Below are 23,482 nucleotides of genomic sequence, written 5' to 3'. Positions count from 1 at the left end.
CCACTGGAAGCAAGAGGCAAATGAGTGGCTCTCCCAAGAAGAGATGTCGGAGGAGCACAATGCTCCGAGCACCAAGCAGGATAGTGTGATCAGCGAAAGAGAGATTGAAAGAGAGCTACATGAGGGCAGTGCATGATGGGGCAGTACGGATGGTGTAATGGTTAGCATTACTGCCTCACAGCACTGAGGTCATGGGTTCGATTCCCACCATGGCCATAACTGTGTGGAATTTGTATATTCTCCCCGTACTTGCGTGAGTTTCCTCCAGGTACTCCGATTTCCTCCCACAATCTGGTAGGTCAGTTGGATCCCAACAAAAATTAACCCTAGTATGAATGTGTGCGCGTGTATATGTGGTAGGGAATATAGGGGCTCATTCCGAGTTGCTCGCTAGCTACCTTTAGCAGCCGTGCAAACGCATTGTCGCCGCCCACTGGGGAGTGTCTTTTTCGCTTTGCAGAAGTGCAAACGCTTGTGCAGCAGAGCGCCTGCAAAATAATTTTGTGCAAAACAAGACCAGCCCTGTAGTTGCTCTTCGTGTGCGTTGATTCTAAAGACGGAGGTACGGCTTTTGAAGTCACACACCCACCCAGCGTTCGCCCAGCCAAGCCTGCGTTTTCCCCGACATGCCTGTGTTTTTCTAAGCACTCCATGAAAACGGTCGGTTGACACCCAGAAGCACCCACTTCATGTCAATCTTCCTGCGTTCGGCTGTGCGACTGAAAGCTTCGCTAGAACCTGTGCAAAGCCACAAAGGACTTTGTACCCGTATGTCTCGCGTGCACATTGCGGTGCATACGCATGCGCAGATTAGCTATTTTTTTCACTGATCGCTGCGCTGCGAACAACGTAAGCTAGCGATCAACTCGGAATGACCCCCATAGATTGTAAGCTCTACTAGGGCAGGGACTGGTGTGAATGGCCAAATATTCTCAGTAAAGTGCCGCAGAATATGTGTGCACTATATAAATAACTGGTAATAAATAATAAATAAAATAATAATGATGGAGACGTGTAAGGAGTGAAAGGATGTGTGAAGGGAGGGCTGTGGGAAGGATAACCTATATGGGGGGGATGAACTATGTGGGGGTTATAAACTGTTTTGGGAGGCTACGTTGTGTGAGAGGGATAAATTGAGGGGAGGGAGAGGTAAATTGTTCAAAATAAAATTAATCCCCCTCATATAGTGGCCACTAGTGGCTACACCTGCACATTACATCAGCCAGTTTATAAACCCAGAAGTGATGACATCAGTGGGACATCTGGTTATCATGGAGGTGTCCCAGCAAGTTTCTGATTAATTCCAATGAAGAAATAATTAGGCGATGATTATGTGCATTAATTATGATGTATGTGAATGATCGCATTATAAATGCAATCATAAATACATCTCGCCCTACATATTATTAAAAAGGTATCTGATCTTGCTCCCTCTTTGGCTGTGAAATACTCCCTGCAGCACCCCAAGCATGTGCATGTTTCAGAATGTCATTGGTTCCTTCAGCCCAGAGGTTGTTCCCACCCATCAGCAAACTTGTATAATACCGCAGGCAAAGTGGTTCAGGAATCATACAGAAAGGAAGCAAAACAGATTTCCATTTCACAATTAAGGTTAGACTTTAAGATCTGCAAGTAAATACATTTCTTACCTTAATATTTTAAAAGAAGTAAAACACATTGTAGGTTAAAGCTCATACCTATAGAAAATGGTAGGAAGGCGTCATTTCTCAGGAACTTGCCCTCAGAGTCCAAGAAGTGCTCAGGATTAAATTTATGAGGGGTAGCAAAGTGAGTTGGGTCTTCAAGGACAGAGCACAGCAAGGCACATACTCCAGTACCCTAGTATTAACATATATATAGTTAGTATCCTATAAACTTTGTATAAACTATATCCTGTAAGATATATAAATCATATGCACACCAGTGTTATATCCACCATGATCACAAAGGTTATGAGAGTCCAAGAAGTCCTGTTCTAAATTGACCCTATCAATAAGCATGCATCTATATACTGTACATCGTCCTGATTCAGATGTGGATGGAGTAGATATGGCTGCTGCTTACACAGAAGCCGCAGTGATAGCACTAATAGGGATGTGGTTATGTGATCGGCGGTCAGGAGACTGCCGGTACAATACCGATGTCAGGATCCTGATTTCTGCATATTCTGCCAGTCGGCATGCTGACCAACAGGGACTATTCCCACTCGTGGGTGTCCATGACACCCATAGAGCAGGAATAGAACCTGTGGCAAGCACAGCGAGCCACCGAGCTCGCTGCATGGTGAGCACAGCGTGCCCGCTGTGTGGTGAGAGAGGAGATCATGCAAGGGGCTTCGTTGCGCTCGCCCCCCCCCCCCCCCCCCGCCGGCCATCTAAAAGCCAGGATCCTGGCATCAGTATGGTGACCGGCGGCACACAAACCCAACCCCACTAATATGATGGTAATGCAACATGGGGCATCATGCCTTTTGCATACATTACTGATCCGAACTGCATCCTACGACGCAGCATTGGATCATCTGCTAAACCATTGGCCTGATGCATAACCCACGGGGTCGTGCAAGCCAGCCACAGCAGATCCAACAAAGAGGCCTGGAAATCTGAGTCTTCCAATACCATCAACGCCACCTCCCTGAACGGCATCAGACAATCAATCACTGACAGTCTGATACCGTATTGTGTCCTACCTTGAAGACCTGTACTTCATATGGGCAGTATGGGTCAGTAACAAAAGAAGCTGAATCAGGCCCCATGTGCACAAAGCAGTTCTTACTGTATATACTTAGCAGCACACAATACTGTACATATAGCATCTCTTGTCTTCCTGCATTGAATTTTATATACCTCTAGTATACCATCACCTTGGGAATAGTGTATCCTCTAAACTCTGTGTCCCTGGTTGTGGAGTGCGGTGCATTCATTGGGATCACATTGCTGAACCTTTGTATCTCATGGATAACAGCATCCGTGTACGGCATCTTGCTCCGGTGATCAATATTTGGCTGGCAATCACGTCCTATCACATGATCTATCTCTTCATGGATCTTAGCTTCCATTTGTACAGAGAGAAATGCGGATTATTATATAAAGCAAAACAGATGTACAGTAGAGCATTAATTTAGATCATCTGAAATTCATTAAGCTATTCACGTCATGGAAGATTTTTTTCTTTTAAGTAAATACGAAAGCGTTACAATTAATTCCATGTGATATGCTTGTTATGTGACTTTAATACAGGCCAGTGATCAGAGCCGGCCCTAGCCAATTTGATGCCCTAGGCAAAATTTTGTCTGGTTCCCCCTAGCACCGCCGCTGCTTCTGCCTCTGACCCGCCACACTTAGGCAGTGGGGCCCACCGGGGGGGGGGGGTGTACACTGTGGGCCAGATCAACCCTACATAATGGCACACAGTGATGCCCATAATACACATAATGCCACACAGTAATGCACCTTACACATATGCCCCACATTAGTAGCACTAGTAGCTATTTTTATATAACTTACTTTTGCTTGCTGGTGTGCTTGCAGTCAGTGTGTGCGCCCATGCAGCTCACTGGATCCATGACTGCATTTTGTGAGATGGGGGTGGCAGGATGGGTGAGTGCTTGCGCTCACACCCGTTAAAGGGGCACCCATACAAGGGATGTGACCTCACAGGGTATGCCATAATGGCAGGGGAATTTTACAGCATGGACTGACTAGGAAATAAAGTGTGGGGAGAACACTGCCCATGTTATGTCCCTGCAGACACCTGGGAATTGCACAGGGATAAGGGACACAGGATAACAGGGTCCCCCTCCCCTATGTGCACAAGCAGTATAGGTGATGTCAGGTTTCTGTGAAGCATTCTTCCAAAATACACATGTGGTATCATAAGGAGCCATCCAGTAATAACCGTATATAGTCAGTGAAAATATCACAGGTCCAGGAATTGCAGTTACTGGGCTTCTGCTGTCTGTCTGAGTTCTCACAAGTCAGGGGCATTCAAGCATGTCGGAGGGAGTTTAAAGAACTTTAAGGGAGAGTGTGCATTTTTTTTGACAAATGTAAACAGCAGTGTATACAAGTACTGATTGAATACATTTGGAAAGTAACAGTTAGTTTGCGGACTGTCCCTTCCAGCATGAGATACTGCAGGGACATGCTTGGATGCCCCTAGACATGCTTGGATGCCCTAGGCAAATGCCTAGCCTGCCTATAGCTAAGGCCGGCTCTGCCAGTGATGCATCATTCAGCGTGAGCCACTTTAGAAGTAAAATTATATTTTATAGGGTGTTAACTAGAGATGTGCACTGGAGACTTTTCGGGTTTTGTGTTTTGGTTTTGGATCTGTATCTTTGTTCGTGTTTTGGATCTGAATTGGTTTTGCCAAAACCACCCTTTCAGGTTTTGGTTTTGGATCTGGATTTTTTTAATGAAAAAACATAAAAACAGCTAAAATAACAGATTTCGGGAGGGGGGGTGGATTACTTGTTCCCTTGTTCCTACAGTATTAACCTCAATAACATTCATTTCCACTCATTTCCAGTCCCCTAGGCCCCAAAGAGCACATAATGCAAAGAATAAAAAGAGATCCAAGATGGAATTGTCCTTGGGCCTTCCCACCCACCCATATATTGTAAGAACAGGACATGCACACTTTAACAAACCAATCGTTTCAGCAACTGGGTCTGCCACACGACTGTGGCTAAAATGACTGGTTTGTTTGGGCCCCCCACCAAAATAGAAGCAATCAATCTCTCCTTGCACAAACTGGCACTACAGAGGCAAGATGTCATCCTCATCCTTTCAGTGTTTACATCCACATCCTCATAGAGTATTAATTCGTCCCCACTGGAATCCACCATCACAGGTCCCTGTGTACTTTCTGGAGGCAATTGCTGGTAAAGGTCTTTTTGGAGGAATTGAGGAATTTATCATTCATTTTGATGAGCAGCATCTTCTCCACATTTTGTGGAAGTAACCTCCTATGCCAATCACTGACTAGGTTACCGGCTGCACTAAACACTCTTTCGGAGTACACACTGGAGGGGGGGCAACTTAGGTAAAATAAAGCCAGTTTGTGCATGGGCCTCCAGATTGCCTCTTTTTCCTGCAAGTATACATACGGACTGTCTGACATGCCTACTTGGATGCTGTCACCGATATAATCCTCCACCATTCTTTCAATGGTGACAGCATCATATGCAGTGACAGTAGACATGTCAGTAATTGTTGGCGACTCCTTCAGTCCGAACAGATGTCAAGACTTGTTCCGGACTGCCCTGCATCATCGCCAGCGGGTCGGCTAGGAAATTTTATTATATTCCTTGCAGCCCCAGTTGCGGGAGAATATGAAGGAGGAGCTGTTGACATTTTGAGCTGACAATTTTCTCACCAGCAGGTCTTTGCACCTCTGCAGACTTGTGTCCACCGGAAAGAGAGATAGAACGTAAGCTTTAAATCTAGGATCGAGCACGGTGGCCAAAATGTAGTGATTTGATTTCAACAGATTGACCAACTTTGAATCCTGGCAAAGCGAATGAAGGGATCCATCCATAAGTCACGCATACTTAGCAGAATCGCTGTGTCTTAGCTCCTCCTTCTATTTCTCCAGCTGCTTCCGCAAAAGCCTGATGAGGGGAATGACCTGACTCAAGCTGGCAGTGTCTGAACTGACTTCATGTGTGGCAAGTTCAAAGGGTTGGAGAACTTTGCACAACACGGAAATCATTCTCCACTGCGCTTGAGTCGGGTGCATTCCCCCTCCTATGCCTATGTCATAGGTGGATGTATAGGCTTGAATGGCCTTTTGCTGCTCCTCCATCCTCTGAAGAATATAGAAGGTTGGATTCTACCTCATTACTACCTCTTGCTTCAGGTGATGGCAGGGCAGGTTCAGGGGTGTTTGCTGGCGCTCCAGTCTTCGACACGCGGTCACTGAATGTCGAAAGTAGCCCACAATTTTTTGGGCCACCGACAGCATCTTCTGAACGCCCCTGTCGTTTAAAAAAAAAAAATTCTTCACCACCAAACTAATTGTGTGTGCAAAACATGGGACGTGCTGGAATTTGCCAGATGTAATGAACGCACAATATTCCTGGCGTTGTCAGATATTACAAATCCCCAGGAGAGTCTAAGTGGGGTAAGCCATTGTGTGATGATGTACCTCAGTTTCTGTACGAGGTTCTGAGTGGTGTGCCTCTTACGGAAACCAGTGATACACAGCGTAGCCTGCCTAGGAACAAGTTAGCGTTTGTGAGAAGCTACTGCTGGTGCAGCTGCTGTTGTTTCTGCGGAAGGCAATACATCTACCCAGTGGGCTGTCACAGTCATGTAGTCCTTAGTTTGCCCTGCTCCACTTGTCCACATTTCCGTGGTTAAGTGGACAGTGGGTACAATTGCATTTTTGGAGGACACTTTTCTTAATGTCTAAGCACAGTCCAGGAATCGCTTGCATAGTGAAGTGGAATCTAGATGGGATTTGGAACCGGGGACACAGTATGGCGATCAACTGTCTAAATTCCACTGTATTAATGGCAGATACCGTACACACGTCTAACACCAGCATACTTGTTATGGCCTCAGTAATCCGCTTTACAACAGTGTGACTGCTATCATATTTCATCTTCCTCGCAAAGGACTGTTGGACAGTCAATTGTTTAAAGTAGTGCAAGTGGTCTTCTGACCTCTCTGAGATGATGATCGACTCCCAGCAGCAACAACAGCAGTGGCAGCAGTAGGCGTAGCACTCAAGGATCCTCCAGAGAAATCCCGGATAGGAAAGGACTCGTCAGACATGTCAATGACATGGCCTGCAGGACTACTTACGTTCCTGACTGAAGAGGAAATTGACGTTGAGAGAGTTGGTGGTGTTGTTTGCAAGGGCTTGAATACAACAGGAAAAAGGGATTTAGGTGTCAGTGGACTGCTTACCCAAAGTTTCTGAACTTGACAATTACTTATGATGAATGCGCTGCAGGTGACATATTAGGGAGGATGTTCCTAGGTGGTTAGTGTCCTTACCCCTACTTATTATGGAAATAATTCCACACCGAAGAGGTGGCTTTTTTGATATTTTGCCCAGGCATGACAATGGGCTTTTTCATCCCATGGACAACAACTGTCTCCACTGGTGCCTTATTCAAACAAACCACATCACCATCAGAATCCTCATCGTCAACTTCCTCCTCAGAGCCAGATACACCAATATCCTCCTCCTCCTGGTGTGCTTCTACAGTGACATTCTCAATCTCAATATCAGCAACTGGACTAGCGGTGCTCCTCCCAGCACTTGCAGAGGGCATGCAAACGGTGGTAGGAGCCTCCTCTTCCCATACAGTCTTGGGAAGGTCAGGCCTTGACATTGCAACCATGGACCCACTTGGACTCTCCTTGAGGATTTGTTATATCTCTGAGTGAACGCACAGTTGTTTTTTCCTGTGCTTTAGCAAGCTATATTTGTTAAAATTTTTCGAAAGGGAGGATGGCTTCCATATACATGAGAAGCTGAACCACCAGTCATGAACCAAGGCCAAGGCCTTAGCTTTTCCTTGCAACTTCGTATCGTGAATGGCAGAACGGCAAATTGCCAATTTTACATTTCTCATCAGATAATTTCTCTTTTTTTTTTTTAGTTATTAATTTTTGTTTCTTGGATATTACATGGCCTCTATGACATTGAGCATCGGCCTTAGAAGACTGTGGGGCTGAATCAAACCTGATCGGTGCTGTGCATTTTTGCCAGACAGCCAAAGACTATAGCAGCCCTGCGATTGCCTCTGCCTGATTGACAGGCAGAGGCGGTCGCTGGGCGGGAGAGGGCAGGCCAGCGGCTGTGACCCGGGCAGCGACAAGTAGCTCCCTGCCAGTGAGCAGGAGCTGCACTGGCTGGGAGCTACCCCGTAAGTACAAAAGCATCACCGCTGTGCAATGCTTTTGTACTTGTGCAACGAGATAGGGACTGACATGCGGGGTGGGCTAGCCCTGTGCTCGGTGTCCACCCGCATGTCCGTGTGTCTGATCGTTGATGTCCTAAATTTAGCACATCTACGATCAGGTCTGAATTAGCCCCTATGTTGATGGAATTACATTGTCAATGTCATGACTGTTGGCAGCAGCAGCTTCAGCACTAGTACTAGGAACTGGAAGTGGTTCCTGATCTTTCACTATTTTTTCCTGCAACTTTTTGTTCTCCATTTCACAGGACAGCCCTCCTTTATTATTACAGCACACAGAACAGTGCCCCTTTATTTTTACAGCACCCCTGTATTTTTACAGCATACAGGACAGGGCCAGCACCCCTGTATTTTTACAACACCCCTGTATTTTTTAGAGATGAGCGGATTCTGTTTTACTCGGTTTTACTCGGTTCTCAAAACGACATCTTATTGGCTCACGGATGTCACGTGTTTTGGATAGCCAATAAGATTCGGTTTTGAGAACCGAGTAAAACCGAGTAAAACCGAATCCGCTCATCTCTAGTATTTTTACAGCATACAGGACAGGGCCAGCACCCCTGTATTTTTACAACACCCCTGTATTTTAACAATACCCCTGTATTTTTTCAGCATACAGGACAAAACCCCTGTAGTTTTTACAGCTCCCCATGTATTTTGATAGCATACAGTACAGGGCCAGTGTACCTTAATTTTTATAACACCCCTGTATTTTTACAGCATACAAGACAGGGGCACAGCACCCCAGTATTTTCACAGCACCCCTGTAATTTAACAACACCCCTGTATTTTTACAGCATACAAGACAGTGCCCCTGTACATCACAGTACAGCAACACCCCAGTACAGCACCCCAAACAGCATAGGACACCACAGGACAGCACCCCTGTACAGCACAGGACAGCCACACCCCTGTACAGTACCCCAAACAGCACTGGACACCCCAGGACAGCAACCCTGTACAGCACCCCTAACAGCACAGGATAGCACCCCTAACAGCACACAGGACAGCACCACTAAAGAGACTGACTGACCCCACCCGACACCACCACCCACAGAGAGACAGAGATCTGTCTTTCTCACTCTCCAAGTATGGAGTGAAAATTACGTAGACACGCGGCTCCTTATATGGAATCCAAAACCCGTGAGAATCCGACAGCTGTATGATGATGTTTTGCCTTCTTCTGGGATCCGAGTCTGGCGGGAAGTATTGAGCTGGATTCGGATCTGGGCTCGGAGCCTGAAGTCCTGGTGGGGTTCGGATCTCAGAGATCTCAGAGATCCGAACACGCTCATCTCTATTGCTTCCAGATAAATCATGGGCTAACGAACAGATACAGTGCAGAGGTATTTTATAGTGTAGTGTGTCTATAATAAATGTTTTTTTACAGTGTTGCAAAGGCTCTGTATGTTGTATGATCACATTCTTTTTACAAAAGGCACATACGGTACTGTATGGGTGTAGTGTACATTTCTAGATTGGGTCATCCTGAACAATTATAAAAGTGATCTCAGTTTTGCAAATAAATGTAGGACATCAGTTTCTAACTAGCTAGACAATGTGGACATTGTGGAAATTTTAAAGTATTACCAGTTCAGTAATAGGACGGGATGTACCAACCATATGTGGCACATCCCGACACTTACTGCATTGTTACTAATCACATATATACTGCCATATGTAAGTAGTATCGCAAAGGGCAGCTCTCCCGATAAGAGCTGACCTTTGTGATGAGCGCCGGTTACTGGACTTCCGGGTCTATGACCACGGAGTACATCTGCATATGCGGGAAGTGAACCGAGCGGCCGTGGGGGATGCTGGGAGGGTTTTGATCGGATACCTCTCAGTAAGTATGCGAAAAGAAGCAATAGCTGGCGTTACCCTCCGCACTGAAGCCCGGCATTGCCATGCTTAGTCCGTATGGAAATGCGGTAAAAAAAAACAAAATGGGGTTCTTACTGCATTTTTTAATTAGTATATAAATCTAAAAAACACAGCGCTCTATGATTATACCACCAAGAAATCTGTTAATTACTACCAATAATTAAAAACACCTAATCTCTGCTGCTCCCACCGGTGGTACTGTTCCACCAATTCCCAAGAAGCATAGATTATATTTAAACAAGGGAGCGCTTAAAACAGGGTCAGTTTAAATCACACATTTATTACAATCCACATATAGACAGCAAATAAAATCAAGGATAATATCCGGATATTAAAACAATATAGTACACTTTTTATTCAGTCCCATACCCTGAGCTCTAATTAATAATTGTCTATTCACGCAGACAGATCCGTTCAATCTCCGCTGGTACACATTAATTGTGTCCAGCTATAACCATGTTGTTTTGAAAATAGAATTGGTTTAAACAGGACAACCTTCTTAATATTTGTATCCAGCCAAGTTGTATCAGTCACAAGAGAGGCTCCTTAATATGTAACAGTAGGGGGAGAGCGCTGTGTAGTGAGTGAATGCACAGCGGTATGCTACGACCCCTACGTCCCAGCCGCAGCGCGTCCTTGAAGGGATACTCACAGCCGCCTCTGACGAAACCGCTGGCCCCGTGGGCGGAGAAACGCGTAAGAGGGGCGTTCACTACTTGGATTCCGGTGCCCGGAGCTCCTTCACGAACTGATCCCATTACCGCACAGAGTGTAGTCGAAACCTGACCGGGGACAAAGCAATAGCATGACCGAGCGAAAAACGGTCCGCACCCCAAGGGAAGCCGAGGCGGCTGTGAGTATCCCTTCAAGGACGCGCTGCTGCTGGGACGTAGGGGTCGTAGCATACCGCTGTGCATTCACTCACTATACAGCGCTCTCCCTCTACTGTTACATATTAAGGAGCCTCTCCAGTGACTGATACAACTTGGCTGGATACAAATATTAAGAAGGTTGTCCTGTTTAAACCAATTCTATTTTCAAAACAACATGGTTACAGCTGGACACAATTAATGTGTACCAGCGGAGATTGAACGGATCTGTCTGCGTGAATAGACAATTATTAATTCGAGCTCAGGGCATGGGACTGAATAAAAAGTGCACTATATTGTTTTAATATCCGGATATTATCCTTGATTTTATTTGCTGTTTATATGTGGATTGTAATAAATGTGTGCTTTAAACTGACCCTGTTTTCAGTGCTCCCTTGTTTAAATATAATCTATGCTTTAATTAGTATATCCTGCCCAAAGTATTCATACAGGGGAATTCAAATGTTCACACGCCCCCTATCTCCCGTCTTAAGTGATGGAAGATAGAGTGGCGATATTCAAATGTACCCTATTATTGAGCCCAGTACAGTCGGATTTAAGCACGCAAAGCACCTAAACCTGATTTAAATAATGGGCGTCCAAACGAGTCTCTTTACGTGCATTTCAGCTCACTACCTCTGGGGGTAGCGCGCTGTACTGAACTTGTCGCGCCCGTCGGCTGTAATATTAGAATACTGCCGGCTGGCGCAATTGGCCGGGAGGGGGGAGAACACATTTGAATCCGGCCTATAGACTCTAGCAATTTCAATACTGTTAGGGAGGCATGTACTAATGCAGAAATGCAGTAAAACCCTGTGTTTTTACAGCTTTTCCATATGTACTAAGCCGGAGAATGCTGGAGGTACCCTATAGAATCCTATGGGCTTCTTTTCACATCATTACAGAGAGGGATCCGATCGGGGGGGGAAAAACAGCATCCCCCACGGTCACCCGCATCACTGTCATAAAGCCGGAAGTCCAGTGACTGTGCTCATCACAAAGGGCTGCTCTTATCCAGAAAGCTGTCCTTAGCAATACTAATTGCATACTGTATGTTAGTACATATGTGATTAGTAACAATGTGGTTAGTGGCAGGATGTACAGCATATGGTTGGTACATTCTGCCCTTATATAGTAGGTGGCAGTCACCGCACATCTCTGGTAGGTGGGTGCAATAAGTACTCTGGCATTGATTTCAAAGAGATGAGTTTTACTCTAGCTACTGTACACTACAGAAAATTAATAGGTGAATTAAAAGACATTAAAAAAAATCAGAATGTCAAATTTTGACACTTGACATAAAGATATTTATGTTACCTGTTTATTATCATTTAATACAAATTCAAGAATAAAAATGTAACTAATGTAAATGTGGTAGCAGGTGGAACTTAGAGGTGACATTTTTACTTCAGTAACTCACATTTTTTAGCCACTGATCAAAAAAAAAAATATATATATATATATATATCATAGTCCAAAAATTGCCAAAAAGGAAAGCATCTAAATATACATTCAATAGTTGTTCTACCAATTATTCACAAGGGAGTTTCTGATTTTCACGTCATCATTATCAGTGCATTTGTACCCAGCCACCCACATCATTATCAGTGCATTTGTACGCAACTACCCACAATTGGCTTTCTCAGATACTTGTATTATACTGTACTTGCCAACCTTTCCGGATCATATCGTGAGGCTCTCTAAAATCCTGGAAAGGTAGGCAAGTCTCCCAGACCCCGCCTCACCCCCTGAGCCAACCGTCATATTGGGCAGTCCGGGGAGGCTGATGAGGCGAAACGCGCTCTATTGCGTTATTGTAGTCCTGCCCCCAGCTATTTAATGCCGGTGATCAGGGCACTGAATAGCATGGAGTGGGGCCACAATGACTCTATCGCGCATCCACACCCCATATTGCCCACCCATGACTTGGCTAATCCCGCATGGGGCAGTAAATTGGTATGTCTGATTTGTGTGTCAGGTTGCCATTCTGCTTGTGTTAACAATTACATAGACATGCCCTTACTGTGCTCTACTTATTTCAGAATGTCCTTTCCTTCCCTTGTCCCATCCCTCTAAGGAGAAGAGATGGGACGAGGAAAGGTCCATGCAAATTGGTTTAATCCTTGATTTAACCAATTTGTCTGAACTACAGGTTTTGTCCATTTTTCAGTGTTTGGGAGCAAATGGCCGATTGTCATTTGTGTTCAACCAGATTTTTATTCCAACCAGCCAGATCTGGCAGATGATCTGCCAGATAATTGTATAGTGTATGCCCAACTTAAATTACAAAAAAAACCATCTTAATGATTTGTAAAGCACCAGTGTCATGCACTCACAAGTGTTGGTTATGATGTTTTTGAGGAGCTGGTGTTTCTCCTGATTGCATATACAGTAAGTGGCTGATTTGTCCAGATGTACTGTGTAATATTTCATACCCTGCATTTCTTCTTTGTCAAATTACACCAAAAAACAAAATACATTGAATTATTGAAACCAATAGACAACATATAAACTTGGAAGAAACAATATGTTTCTCTCCTCCAATATACACAAATACATGCAACAATTATTCTCTCAGTGTAGAGAAGCCATATGAAATCCTAGCCCTAATTCTGTTGAATTGGCAGAGGTCCTGACAGTATTACATACAGTACCTTGTATATCCGGGTACTTAAGGAGCAAAAGAATTCCGTGCTTTAACGTAGTGGCCACAGTTTCACCTCCAGCAAAAAACAAGTTGTTAAGAGTCAGAATTAAGTTCCTCATGTTGAATTCCGAGTCAGGAATATCCTTTTCCTGAAACAAATATTTTTGGTAAATGTTCCATTATTGCCTGTATTTGCAAGCTGCTAGGTCCTCTACTGCAGATTTTAAAATATTTTTGGTAGATGTTCCATTACTGATATCAGCAGTTTAGTCTAATTTTGGGCCCTCATTGTAATTAGCGAACACACATGCTTAGCAACCATTTTCAAGCAAAAGTTCATAGGCCAAAGGTTCTCAGACATGGTCCTCAAGGCACCCCAACGGTCCAGGTTTTAGGTATATCCATCGCTCAGCACAGATGGTTAAATCACATTGACTGAGGTGCTATTTAAGTCACCTGCGGACAAGCATGGATAAACTTACAACTTGGACCATTTGGGTGCCTTGATCAGCTAACCAATTAATTCTGATGTAGGCCTGTGTCTTAATCAGACTTACTATATATAAACAATCAGCCTGGGGGGCAGCTGGTGGTAAAATCACAAGTGTTCAGTATATTCATATATGGAACACTGTAGATAATCAAACAGTTGGACAAACATTGAACAACAACTTAGACCACGTAATTATAGCTTAAAATTTTAAGTTTTCTTATGTACTCACCCTAATTGTCAGAATATGCCTAGGAAGAAGAGATGTATAAACAAAACTCTTAATGCTATGTGTGCAAATGTTAGCGCCTAGGAGATAAAATTCCAGAACATACTGTATGTACATAATTATACCAGGATGAAATTTATGTAGAAAGGACAGAATAGGAAACATTAGAGTAGGAGTAGTAATGTATTTAAAAAAGAGCAAAAATGCTACTCTATTACAGGGTACTGATTAAAAAATTATTGTTCTTTGAATGGCCTTAGAAACGGGAGAAAAGGTCATTATTCAAATTGTGGTGATCTATAGACCACCAGGCCGGGGGTGGGGGGGCAGGTACTGGACAGAAACCTGTTGCAGGACATCACTAAAATGGGATGTGGTTAAGATACCAGTGTACAGCATCCTGCACTTGGGGTACCGACGCTGGAATCCCGACAATGATTGTAATGCCGATGCTGGCATCCCGACATCAATTGAATGTCGGCGTTGATATGCTGAATGCCGGCATACTTCATTACTTGTAATGAGACTGTGCCATACATCATTACTTGTAATCCGTGGATGGGGGGACTTAGGTTTAGGCTACAGTGGGAGGGTTAGGGTTAGGCTGCTGGGGTGTGAGGTTTAGGGTTATGCTGCGGGTGGGGAGTTATAGGGTTTAGCACCCCCAGGGATGGTTAGGGTTAGGCTGCGGGGGATAGAGAGTTAGGTGTAGGCTGAGGGAGAGAGAGAGAGAGAGAGAGTTAGGTTTAAGCTGCAGGGGGAGGGGGGAGGGTAAGGGGGGGCAGTGGGATCAGAATGAATGGTTATGACCATTGGGATTTTCACCTACAGGATGCTGCTGTTGGTATTGTGACAGTGGCATCCCGGTCTCTGGGATATCGTATGTATTCCCAGTAAAATGGCTTTAAAAAGGGAGGTAATAAACCAGCGAGACTTTAATCTACCTGATGTAAAGTGGGAGCGGTCTTTTGCAAGTTTGACTAGAAGTGGGGGCTTTCTAAACGCCTTACATGGATCATCAATGAAGCAGTATGGTTTAGTTTATACTATAAAGACAGGTCCTGACTCATGTCACACAAAAACCAAGGTGTTGGATTTTAGGATGGCTGATTTTGCAGAGATGGGCTGATGTGTAAGCCATTCATTGGCAGAGTGAAGGTGAAAGGTAAAAGGTGAAATATGAAAAGCAGACGGATCAATAATAAAACTTAAGACAGAGGTTGAGAGCCTGGTCAATGGAGACAAGGCAGTAGCATTTCAGCTAAAAAAATATTTTTGCTGAGTATTCACCACAGAAGAAAAGGGGAAGGGGCCACAGTTAAGTTGCAAGTACATTTATGAAAATGAGGTAGATACTAGAGATGAGCGCCTGAAATTTTTCGGGTTTTGTGTTTTGGTTTTGGGTTCGGTTCCGCGGCCGTGTTTTGGGTTCGAACGCGTTTTGGCAAAACCTCACCGAATTATTTTTGTCGGATTCGGGTGTGTTTTGGATTCGGGTGTTTTTTTCCAAAAACACTAAAAAACAGCTTAAATCATAGAATTTGGGGGTCATTTTGATCCCAAAGTATTATTAACCTCAAAAACCATAATTTACACTCATTTTCAGTCTATTCTGAATACCTCACACCTCACAATATTATTTTTAGTCCTAAAATTTGCACCGAGGTCGCTGTGTGAGTAAGATAAGCGACCCTAGTGGCCGACACAAACACCGGGCCCAAATAGGAGTGGCACTGCAGTGTCACGCAGGATGTCCCTTCCAAAAAACCCTCCCCAAACAGCACATGACGCAAAGAAAAAAAGAGGCGCAATGAGGTAGCTGTGTGAGTAAGATTAGCGACCCTTGTGGCCGACACAAACACCGGGCCCATCTAGGAGTGGCACTGCAGTGTCACGCAGGATGGCCCTTCCAAAAAACCCTCCCCAAACAGCACATGACGCAAAGAAAAAAAGAGGCGCAATGAGGTAGCTGTGTGAGTAAGATTAGCGACCCTAGTGGCCGACACAAACACCGGGCCCATCTAGGAGTGGCACTGCAGTGTCACGCAGGATGGCCCTTCCAAAAAACCCTCCCCAAACAGCACATGACGCAAAGAAAAAAAGAGGCGCAATGAGGTAGCTGACTGTGTGAGTAAGATTAGCGACCCTAGTGGCCGACACAAACACCGGGCCCATCTAGGAGTGGCACTGCAGTGTCACGCAGGATGTCCCTTCCAAAAAACCCTCCCCAAACAGCACATGACGCAAAGAAAAAAAGAGGCGCAATGAGGTAGCTGTGTGAGTAAGATTAGCGACCCTAGTGGCCGACACAAACACCGGGCCCATCTAGGAGTGGCACTGCAGTGTCACGCAGGATGTCCCTTCCAAAAAACCCTCCCCAATCAGCACATGATGCAAAGAAAAAGAAAAGAAAAAAGAGGTGCAAGATGGAATTATCCTTGGGCCCTCCCACCCACCCTTATGTTGTATAAACAAAACAGGACATGCACACTTTAACCAACCCATCATTTCAGTGACAGGGTCTGCCACACGACTGTGACTGATATGACGGGTTGGTTTGGACCCCCCCAAAAAAAGAAGCAATTAATCTCTCCTTGCACAAACTGGCTCTACAGAGGCAAGATGTCCACCTCATCTTCACCCTCCGATATATCACCGTGTACATCCCCCTCCTCACAGATTATCAATTCGTCCCCACTGGAATCCACCATCTCAGCTCCCTGTGTACTTTGTGGAGGCAATTGCTGCTGGTCAATGTCTCCGCGGAGGAATTGATTATAATTCATTTTAATGAACATCATCTTCTCCACATTTTCTGGATGTAACCTCGTACGCCGATTGCTGACAAGGTGAGCGGCGGCACTAAACACTCTTTCGGAGTACACACTTGTGGGAGGGCAACTTAGGTAGAATAAAGCCAGTTTGTGCAAGGGCCTCCAAATTGCCTCTTTTTCCTGCCAGTATAAGTACGGACTGTGTGACGTGCCTACTTGGATGCGGTCACTCATATAATCCTCCACCATTCTATCAATGTTGAGAGAATCATATGCAGTGACAGTAGACGACATGTCCGTAATCGTTGTCAGGTCCTTCAGTCCGGACCAGATGTCAGCATCAGCAGTCGCTCCAGACTGCCCTGCATCACCGCCAGCGGGTGGGCTCGGAATTCTGAGCCTTTTCCTCGCACCCCCAGTTGCGGGAGAATGTGAAGGAGGAGATGTTGACAGGTCGCGTTCCGCTTGACTTGACAATTTTGTCACCAGCAGGTCTTTCAACCCCAGCAGACCTGTGTCTGCCGGAAAGAGAGATCCAAGGTAGGCTTTAAATCTAGGATCGAGCACGGTGGCCAAAATGTAGTGCTCTGATTTCAACAGATTGACCACCCGTGAATCCTTGTTAAGCGAATTAAGGGCTGCATCCACAAGTCCCACATGCCTAGCGGAATCGCTCCGTGTTAGCTCCTTCTTCAATGCCTCCAGCTTCTTCTGCAAAAGCCTGATGAGGGGAATGACCTGACTCAGGCTGGCAGTGTCTGAACTGACTTCACGTGTGGCAAGTTCAAAGGGCATCAGAACCTTGCACAACGTTGAAATCATTCTCCACTGCACTTGAGACAGGTGCATTCCATCTCCTATATCGTGCTCAATTGTATAGGCTTGAATGGCCTTTTGCTGCTCCTCCAACCTCTGAAGCATATAGAGGGTTGAATTCCACCTCGTTACCACTTCTTGCTTCAGATGATGGCAGGGCAGGTTCAGTAGTTTTTGGTGGTGCTCCAGTCTTCTGTACGTGGTGCCTGTACGCCGAAAGTGTCCCGCAATTTTTCTGGCCACCGACAGCATCTCTTGCACGCCCCTGTCGTTTTTTAAAAAATTCTGCACCACCAAATTCAAGGTATGTGCAAAACATGGGACGTGCTGGAATTTGCCCATATTTAATGCACACACAATATTGCTGGCGTTGTCCGATGCCACAAATCCACAGGAGAGTCCAATTGGGGTAAGCCATTCCGCGATGATCTTCCTCAGTTGCCGTAAGAGGTTTTCAGCTGTGTGCGTATTCTGGAAAGCGGTGATACAAAGCGTAGCCTGCCTAGGAAAGAGTTGGCGTTTGCGAGATGCTGCTACTGGTGCCGCCGCTGCTGTTCTTGCGGCGGGAGTCCATACATCTACCCAGTGGGCTGTCACAGTCATATAGTCCTGACCCTGCCCTGCTCCACTTGTCCACATGTCCGTGGTTAAGTGGACATTGGGTACAACTGCATTTTTTAGGACACTGGTGAGTCTTTTTCTGACGTCCGTGTACATTCTCGGTATCGCCTGCCTAGAGAAGTGGAACCTAGATGGTATTTGGTAACGGGGGCACACTGCCTCAATAAATTGTCTAGTTCCCTGTGAACTAACGGCGGATACCGGACGCACGTCTAACACCAACATAGTTGTCAAGGACTCAGTTATCCGCTTTGCAGTAGGATGACTGCTGTGATATTTCATCTTCCTCGCAAAGGACTGTTGAACAGTCAATTGCTTACTGGAAGTAGTACAAGTGGGCTTACGACTTCCCCTCTGGGATGACCATCGACTCCCAGCGGCAACAACAGCAGCGCCAGCAGCAGTAGGCGTTACACGCAAGGATGCATCGGAGGAATCCCAGGCAGGAGAGGACTCGTCAGACTTGCCAGTGACATGGCCTGCAGGACTATTGGCATTCCTGGGGAAGGAGGAAATTGACACTGAGGGAGTTGGTGGGGTGGTTTGCGTGAGCTTGGTTACAAGAGGAAGGGATTTACTGGTCAGTGGACTGCTTCCGCTGTCACCAAAAGTTTTTGAACTTGTCACTGACTTATTATGAATGCGCTGCAGGTGACGTATAAGGGAGGATGTTCCGAGGTGGTTAACGTCCTTACCCCTACTTTTTACAGCTTGACAAAGGGAACACACGGCTTGACACCTGTTGTCCGCATTTCTGGTGAAATACCTCCACACCGAAGAGCTGATTTTTTTGGTATTTTCACCTGGCATGTCAACGGCCATATTCCTCCCACGGACAACAGGTGTCTCCCCGGGTGCCTGACTTAAACAAACCACCTCACCATCAGAATCCTTCTGGTCAATTTCCTCCCCAGCGCCAGCAACACCCATATCCTCCTCATCCTGGTGTACTTCAACACTGACATCTTCAATCTGACTATCAGGAACTGGACTGCGGGTGCTCCTTCCAGCACTTGCAGGGGGCATGCAAATAGTGGAAGGCGCATGCTCTTCACGTCCAGTGTTGGGAAGGTCAGGCATCGCAACCGACACAATTGGACTCTCCTTGTGGATTTGGGATTTCAAAGAACGCACAGTTCTTTGCGGTGCTTTTGCCAGCTTGAGTCTTTTCAGTTTTCTAGCGAGAGGCTGAGTGCTTCCATCCTCATGTGAAGCTGAACCACTAGCCATGAACATAGGCCAGGGCCTCAGCCGTTCCTTGCCACTCCGTGTGGTAAATGGCATATTGGCAAGTTTACGCTTCTCCTCCGACAATTTTATTTTAGGTTTTGGAGTCCTTTTTTTTCTGATATTTGGTGTTTTGGATTTGACATGCTCTGTACTATGACATTGGGCATCGGCCTTGGCAGACGACGTTGCTGGCATTTCATCGTCTCGGCCATGACTAGTGGCAGCAGCTTCAGCACGAGGTGGAAGTGGATCTTGATCTTTCCCTAATTTTGGAACCTCAACTTTTTTGTTCTCCATATTTTATAGGCAGAACTAAAAGGCACCTCAGGTAAACAATGGAGATGGATGGATTGGATACTAGTATACAATTATGGACGGACTGCCACGGTTAGGTGGTATAAAAAAACCACGGTTAGGTGGTATATATTGTAATACAATTATGGATGGACGGACTGCCTGCCGAGTGCCGACACAGAGGTAGCCACAGCCGTGAACTACCGCACTGTACACTGGTTGATAAAGAGATAGTAGTATACTCGTAACAACTAGTATGACTGACTATGACGGTATAAAGAATGAAAAAAAAACCACGGTTAGGTGGTATATATTGTAATACAATTATGGATGGACGGACTGCCTGCCGAGTTCCGACACAGAGGTAGCCACAGCCGTGAACTACCGCACTGTACACTGGTTGATAAAGAGATAGTAGTATACTCGTAACAACTAGTATGACTGACTATGACGGTATAAAGAATGAAAAAAAAACCACGGTTAGGTGGTATATATTATAATACAATTATGGATGGACGGACTGCCTGCCGACTGCCGACACAGAGGTAGCCACAGCCGTGAACTACCGCACTGTACACTGGTTGATAAAGAGATAGTAGTATACTCGTAACAACTAGTATGACACTATGACGGTATAAAGAATGAAAAAAAAACCACGGTTAGGTGGTATATATTATAATAATACAATTATGGATGGACGGACTGCCTGCCGAGTTCCGACACAGAGGTAGCCACAGCCGTGAACTACCGCACTGTACACTGGTTGATAAAGAGATAGTAGTATACTCGTAACAACTAGTATGACTGACTATGACGGTATAAAGAATGAAAAAAAAACCACGGTTAGGTGGTATATATTGTAATACAATTATGGATGGACGGACTGCCTGCCGAGTTCCGACACAGAGGTAGCCACAGCCGTGAACTACCGCACTGTACACTGGTTGATAAAGAGATAGTAGTATACTCGTAACAACTAGTATGACACTATGACGGTATAAAGAATGAAAAAAAAACCACGGTTAGGTGGTATATATTATAATACAATTATGGATGGACGGACTGCCTGCCGACTGCCGACACAGAGGTAGCCACAGCCGTGAACTACCGCACTGTACACTGGTTGATAAAGAGATAGTAGTATACTCGTAACAACTAGTATGACACTATGACGGTATAAAGAATGAAAAAAAAACCACGGTTAGGTGGTATATATTATAATACAATTATGGATGGACGGACTGCCTGCCGAGTGCCGACACAGAGGTAGCCACAGCCGTGAACTACCGCACTGTACACTGGTTGATAAAGAGATAGTAGTATACTCGTAACAACTAGTATGACTGACTATGACGGTATAAAGAATGAAAAAAAAACCACGGTTAGGTGGTATATATTATAATACAATTATGGATGGACGGACTGCCTGCCGACTGCCGACACAGAGGTAGCCACAGCCGTGAACTACCGCACTGTACACTGGTTGATAAAGAGATAGTAGTATACTCGTAACAACTAGTATGACACTATGACGGTATAAAGAATGAAAAAAAAACCACGGTTAGGTGGTATATATTATAATACAATTATGGATGGACGGACTGCCTGCCGACTGCCGACACAGAGGTAGCCACAGCCGTGAACTACCGCACTGTACACTGGTTGATAAAGAGATAGTAGTATACTCGTAACAACTAGTATGACACTATGACGGTATAAAGAATGAAAAAAAAACCACGGTTAGGTGGTATATATTATAATACAATTATGGATGGACGGACTGCCTGCCGACTGCCGACACAGAGGTAGCCACAGCCGTGAACTACCGCACTGTACTGTGTCTGCTGCTAATATAGACTGGTTGATAAAGAGATAGTATACAACAATATACTACTATACTGGTGGTCAGGCACTGGTCACCACTAGTCACACTGGCAGTGGCACTCCTGCAGCAAAAGTGTGCACTGTTTAATTTTAAATTAATATAATATTATGTACTCCTGGCTCCTGCTATAACAACCTGCAGTGCTCCCCAGTCTCCCCCACAATTATTATAAGCTTTTATACATTGATGTGCAGCACACTGGGCTGAGCTGAGTGCACACAGACTGAGTCACACTGTGTGACTGCTGTGTATCGTTTTTTTCAGGCAGAGAACGGATATAGCAGAGAACGGATATATTAAATAAAAGTTAACTTAACAACAACTGCACTGGTCACTGTGGTAAACTCTGTCTGCACAATCTCTCTCTCTCTCTCTCTCTCTCTTCTAATCTATTCTAATGGAGAGGACGCCAGCCACGTCCTCTCCCTATCAATCTCAATGCACGTGTGAAAATGGCGGCGACGCGCGGCTCCTTATATAGAATCCGAGTCTCGCGAGAATCCGACAGCGTCATGATGACGTTCGGGCGCGCTCGGGTTAACCGAGCAAGGCGGGAAGATCCGAGTCGCTCGGACCCGTGAAAAAAAAAGTGAAGTTCGTGCGGGTTCGGATTCAAAGAAACCGAACCCGCTCATCTCTAGTAGATACAAGGTTCTACTGTAACAGCACCACCAAAACTGAAAGTAAATAAATTAATTGGTCCAGGTGGGATAAACCCAGGGACACTAAAAGAGCTTAAGTTGTTGCTGGAAACATCATTAATAGAATCATACAATCTGTCACTAGCTACAGAAGTAATTCCACATGACTGGAAAAAAGCGAATGTAGTCCGACTGTACAAGAGTGAAGCAAGGAAAAGGCAAGCAACTACAGATCAATGAGACATCAGTTGCAGAGAAATTAATGGAAACACTATTAAAAGCTATATCTATGGAATATCTGAAATCCAGGACCACAAACAGTATGGATTTACTGGGGGGAAATCATACCAAACAAATCTAATTGCCTTTTTTGTCGGGGTGACTAAAGTAATGACTCAAGGTGGGGCTTATGATGTAGTGGGATGTAGTTAATATCCCAGCAGTCACCATGCTGATGGTCAGAATGCCGACAGCAGCATCCCCACAGCCAGAATCCTGATGGATCCCAACAGTAAATACTGGGGTAAGGGTTAGTCACTAGGGGTAGAGTTGGGTTAGTCTATGGGAGGGGAGGTTAGGGTTAGGCTGCAGTAGAAGACAGTTAGGGTTAGGCTATGGAAGGGGTGGATTAGGGTTTGGCTGTGGGAGAGGACAATTAGGGTTAGGCTACGGGAGGGGTGGATTAGGGTTTGGCTATGGGAGAGGACAGTTAGGGTTAGGCTGCGGGAGGGATGGATTAGGGTTTGGCTGTGGGAGAGGATGATTAGTGTTAGGCTACGGGAGGTGTGGATTAGGGTTTGGCTATGGGAGAGGACAGTTAGGGTTAGGCTACGGGAGGGGTGGATTAGGGTTTGACTGTGGGAGAGGATGATTAGTGTTAGGCTATGGGAGGGGTGGATTAGGGTTTGGCTGTGGGAGAGGACAGTTAGGGTTAGGCTATGGGAGGGGTGGATTAGGGTTTGGCTATGGGAGAGGACAGTTAGGGTTAGGCAATGGGAGGGGTGGATTAGGGTTTGGCTGTGGGAGAGGACAGTTAGGGTTAGGCTACGGGAGGTGTGGATTAGGGTTTGGCTATGGGAGAGGACAGTTAGGGTTAGGCAATGAGAGGGGTGGATTAGGGTTTGGCTGTGGGAGTGGATGATTAGTGTTAGGCTATGGGAGGT

General features: G+C 45.4%; 1 protein-coding gene across 1 annotated transcript in view; it reads right to left on the bottom strand.

Moving 5' to 3' along the window:
• The window catches only part of LOC134949274 (cytochrome P450 2G1-like), a 61,860-nt gene that overhangs the window by 12,574 nt on the left and 25,804 nt on the right, over positions 1-23,482 (bottom strand). The window contains exons 6-8 of the mRNA XM_063937769.1: positions 13,347-13,488; positions 2,864-3,051; positions 1,698-1,839 (exon numbers count right to left, since the gene is read on the bottom strand). Of these exons, the coding sequence (XP_063793839.1) occupies positions 1,698-1,839; positions 2,864-3,051; positions 13,347-13,488 (472 nt within the window). The remainder of the gene's footprint in view (positions 1-1,697; positions 1,840-2,863; positions 3,052-13,346; positions 13,489-23,482) is intronic.

This window comes from Pseudophryne corroboree, chromosome 8 (genome assembly GCF_028390025.1).
Source record: "Pseudophryne corroboree isolate aPseCor3 chromosome 8, aPseCor3.hap2, whole genome shotgun sequence".
Lineage (NCBI taxonomy): Eukaryota > Metazoa > Chordata > Amphibia > Anura > Myobatrachidae > Pseudophryne > Pseudophryne corroboree.
The sequence above is the reverse complement of the archived record's forward strand: the minus strand, read 5'-3'. Positions and strand labels throughout refer to the sequence as shown.